The sequence below is a fragment of the Propithecus coquereli genome, unplaced genomic scaffold, assembly GCF_000956105.1.
Source record: "Propithecus coquereli isolate 6110/MARCELLA unplaced genomic scaffold, Pcoq_1.0 Scaffold1, whole genome shotgun sequence".
NCBI lineage: Eukaryota > Metazoa > Chordata > Mammalia > Primates > Indriidae > Propithecus > Propithecus coquereli.
The window spans coordinates 10,466,284-10,470,811 of NW_012133857.1; the positions used below are offsets into that span (position 1 = coordinate 10,466,284).

The 4,528-nt window shown below is 39.2% G+C and overlaps 1 protein-coding gene across 1 annotated transcript in view; it reads right to left on the reverse strand.

The window, feature by feature from the left end:
• KIF9 (kinesin family member 9) overlaps positions 1–4,528 on the reverse strand; it is a 55,158-nt gene that overhangs the window by 47,406 nt on the left and 3,224 nt on the right. Inside the window, exons 2-3 of the mRNA XM_012638105.1 lie at positions 2,668–2,765; positions 666–842 (exon numbers count right to left, since the gene is read on the reverse strand). Coding sequence (XP_012493559.1) covers positions 666–842; positions 2,668–2,765 — 275 coding nt within the window. The remainder of the gene's footprint in view (positions 1–665; positions 843–2,667; positions 2,766–4,528) is intronic.

Sequence of the window (4,528 nt, forward strand, 5' to 3'; positions counted from 1 at the left end):
ATTAATTTCTTTCTAATTTTAGTAGAGGTGGGGTCTCGCTCTTGCTCAGGCTGGTTTCGAACTCCTGAGCTTAAACAGTCCGCCCGCCTCGGCCTCCCAGAGAGCTAGGATTACAGGCGTGAGCCACCGCGCCCGGCCCCTTTTTAAAACAATCTTAGACTGAACAAGTTTATAAACATTTCCAAATAAAGTTGTTTTTAATTTTTTAAGAAAACTGAACTCTACTCCAGTTTTTATCAATAATGTAAATAATCCCATAATAGAATATGAAAAGTACATTGATTATGCTGGTAGAATAAATTAAAGTAGTTCCTACCAGGTAGCTGAGAGAAAAAATGCTTGGACGTTATCAAATTCATCACAAAGACATATCTTGAAAACTAGGATTTGAGAGATCTGAAACAGAACAGAATGCCTGTGACCTACAGACAGCCAGGATCTTTTAATTTTCCTATGAAGGTAGGATCCCAGGACATAGGCTCAAGCCATGCTCACAATGTCAACGAGCAAATAGTAAATTCTGTACCACAAGAACATGGAGACAGACAAATAAGCATACAAATGTTAGTAAGTGAGGTTATATTTTATTTTATTCAGCATAAAATACTTGTACCTCTTCCCCCAGGAGGAGCTTTTCAGGTTCTTACGTAAGATAACTGTTAATTAACAAAATTACCATTATAACCATCGAGAGCCTGAGAAACCACATCCTTCGCAACTGTCTCATAAACCAGGTCCTGGGAGGCATCATGGAGAACTCCATCCAGCTTGAATGACCAGTTTGTCTGCTGGTTATTGACAACTCCTCTCCGAGTGTCTTTTTTTAAGTGAATATCAATGCTCTAGGAAAGAAAGAGGGAAAGAGGGAAAGAGGTAGGGAGGCAGGGAGGGAGAGAGAGAGAGACAGAGAGAGATTATTTGTAAAGAAACTGGTGTAAGAAAAACCATTTTAAGATGAACAGAGTCTCCCATGTATGGGCTGATATTCTGGATGAATTTTTTGGGATGGGAGAAGGGAGCTCCTGCAAGGCAGCCACATGACCCTTAGGGTGAAAAGATCAGGAGACTAGAGCACTTAACTAGTTTCAGTACCTCAGACCCTAGTTTACAACGATGTTCTCTGTCTTGGTTCCCCCATCTATGATATGTGATCATTCAAATTTATCACATTCTTATTAAATAAGACTTAGATACATTCAATAAGCATAGAGAGGATTTGAATTAGGCCAGAGGGAACAGCGAGCTTGGTGATGGAGGCCTAGGCTCAAGCCCTTATCTGTGGTTACTGGCAGTGAGGATTCTTTCAACTTTGCATTGTGGTGAGCACCTACTTCCACACACACGCTATGGGCCAACATGAGTAATGATGAAATAGGCACAGAAAGGCTGTGGGCTTTTCAGGCACAGTTACTCACTGGAATTAGAGTAAATCGAGGGTGTCCAACCTACTTGTAATCAGTAGATTTTTAAAAGCATGTCCTTTCATAGCAAGCCATTGTAGCAGCAGCTGGCTTAGGGACATACTGGGTAAGGTCAATGGTAGATTCCAATCTTCTTAATAGGCACTTCTGATGTTAAGACTCTTGTTGAAATCTTATACTAGCTGCCCTACTCCAGCAGCCACTACCTGGCCACACAGAGAAAAATTAAGACCAAGAAAGACAGGCTTGATCCATTCAGGCATTAAGTGCTCTGTGCCTCTGTGTTCACTGAAATCATGACCAGCAGGGCACATTTCACAGGGCTACATTTGAGTCCTTTTTTAACTGCTAAGACCTTCAAAGCTTGAGCAGTTTGCCTTTGAATTCTTCCTTTAAAGAATGTCTCAGTGCTGCCCACAGCAGGCCCATAAATGTTTACTGAATGAAAACTTCTAACACTCTCACTTTAGCCTGTCATAGGCTTCTGAAGGGTTCTCAAGACAGTGGTAAGGGTACAGGGATGGATAAATCTTTCCAGATCTCTTTTCTTTTTTTTAGAGACAGGGTCTCACTCTGTTGCCCAGGGTGGAGTGCAGTGTTCCAATTATAGCTCACTGGAACCTCAAACTGGAATCAAGTGATCCTCTTGCCTTAGCCTCCTGAGTAGCTGGGACTACAGGTGTGCATCACCAAGCTTGATTAATTAATTATTTTTTTGTAGAGATGGGGTCTTGTTATATTGTCAAGGCTGGTCTCGAACTCTGGGCTCAAGTGATCCTCCCCCCTTGGCCTCCGAAAGGGCTGGGATTACAGGTCTGAGCCACTGTACCTGGCCTCTAGTTCTCTGATAAGTGTCTCCCCCACTACTTTGATAAGTTTAACAGTAATAAACTCAATATATTCTTACTGTACCCCTGGGAGATTATATAACAGCAGATCTAATCACGAGAAAGTTTTATTAGTGTGGACAAATATCACTTTTTCTGTGTCAGATATAAAGGTAAAAGTAAACATTAACTTATTAAAGGTAAAATTATTAAAAGACAACTAAAGATGGGAATTTTATGAATTTCCTCATTAACAGCATTGTGAGGGAATGGTTTGGACTTGATGGACTCTAGCATCCATTTGAACTTTTACCAATTCCGTCTTGGTCCTTAAACGGTTGTATGGAAACAGCGTGACACTGTAGTGAGGTGGGACAGAGAGCAGCCCAGGCAGATGAAGGCAAACATGTTGCACTTACTTTGCTGTCATCTCCATATTTGATCATGTCATGAGCAAAGTCATCGGTGGGTTTGACACGGACAAATGCATGAACTTTTTTCCTAGTACCCATTCTAGCTAAAGAGAAGAGAACAACGAAATTTTGAGCCATCATCATCAAATAACAACTAGAGGAAAGGGGCCATTAAGAAGATCAGAAAACAGCAATGTGCAGTACATTTTTTTCCTGCCCCTCAGAGAGCCAGTCTTCCTTTTTACCCCTCACCATTTCAGTACTCTGCCCACAGAACACTACTCAACAGTATGTGCACTTCCTGCTTTACAGGCTGCTTCACCATTTTCCACCAATGACCCCAAAGAGACAAAAATACACAACAAAAAGAATGCTCCCTTAAGTGGCCTAATCTTAAATGTTGTTTCTAGAAATGTTCTGCATCTAAGATGAATCCACTTATGCTTTCCCTCATTGTATTTTCTTCTACAATACTTACTGTGAAATACATTAAAACTAATTTTCTGTTTTTCTTCATTAGCATACCTTGGTTCAGATGCCCCATCGCCTCCTCTACCTCCATTAGACTAACTGGATCAGAAGTGGATGCCCCCAAAAGTATATTTTGTCCATAATCAGATAATTTTCTTCTCTCACTACATTGAGAGAAAAATGATGGACAGTCCCCTATCTTCTCTTGCTTTCCTAAAACCTAACTATATTCTCATCATTTTCTTTTACGGAGCCACATATATATACCTGTCTTCCCTTATTTATACTATCACAAATAATTACCATGTGTACGGTATAATAAAATGTTAAAATAAATATTTGATGTAGCTTTGTGGAATAGGATGAAAGCTTATAGGTAGAGAGAAAGATTTAGGTAAATAAATTTTCTATTATGTAGAGTTGTCCCATAATGGAAAAGATCTTCTCAAGGCAAGGACTATAAACACCATGAATGGTCCAACAAAGTGAAGACACTTACTAGCAGAGATGCTACAAAAGGAACTGTTGCACTTGGTGGAGAGTAACTAATCCCCTAAGATCCCGTCCAACTAAAATATTTTATAACAACTTTATAAATTTTTGTTCACCAACTCAAGCCAGAATTACAACTTTTAAAAATTGAATTGCACAACTCTCTAAATGATAACAAAAAAACTTCATGTTTTATTAAATACTAGTATCATTGATCAAATCACACTAGGCCTTCTCCTGGGAATGCTTGTGTAAAAACATTAGATACTAATTAGACAGTAAAGTTTGGTTCTAATATTAACAAAAAGTGAGAAGCAAAGAGGGTTATTAAACAGAGGTGATAACTGCACTGATTTTTATTGCTTTAAGGGTGACTTAAAACTTAGCTCTTCAGGTGTTTCATTTTATACACTGATGATAAAGGATTAAATATTGAGAGGAAAAAGCCAAGAACTCTAGGGAAAGCTAAGTAAAAATCTATCTGTAGTCATCATTAATTGTGTTAAATCTAGTTAAGTAATATTAGAAAACAAGATTGAAGTCTATGAAATATACTAAATAATTTCATTGTTTAAAACTATTGGGCAAATTAACATTATGCAGATTTGTTTGTTTTGTTTTGTTTTGTGACAGGGTCTCTCTCTGCTGCTCAGGCTGGAGTGCAGTGGCATGATCATAGTTCACTGTAACCTTGAACTTCCAGGCTCAAGCAATCTTCTTGCCTCAGTCTCCCAAGTAGCTAGGATGATAGGTATGTACCACCATACCCAGCTAATTTTTACATTTTTTGTAGAGATGAGATCTCACTATGTTGCCCAGGCTGGTCTTAAACTCCTGGGCTCAAGTAATCCTCCTGCCTTGGCCTTTCAAAGTGCTAGGATTACAGGCATGAGCCACCATGCCC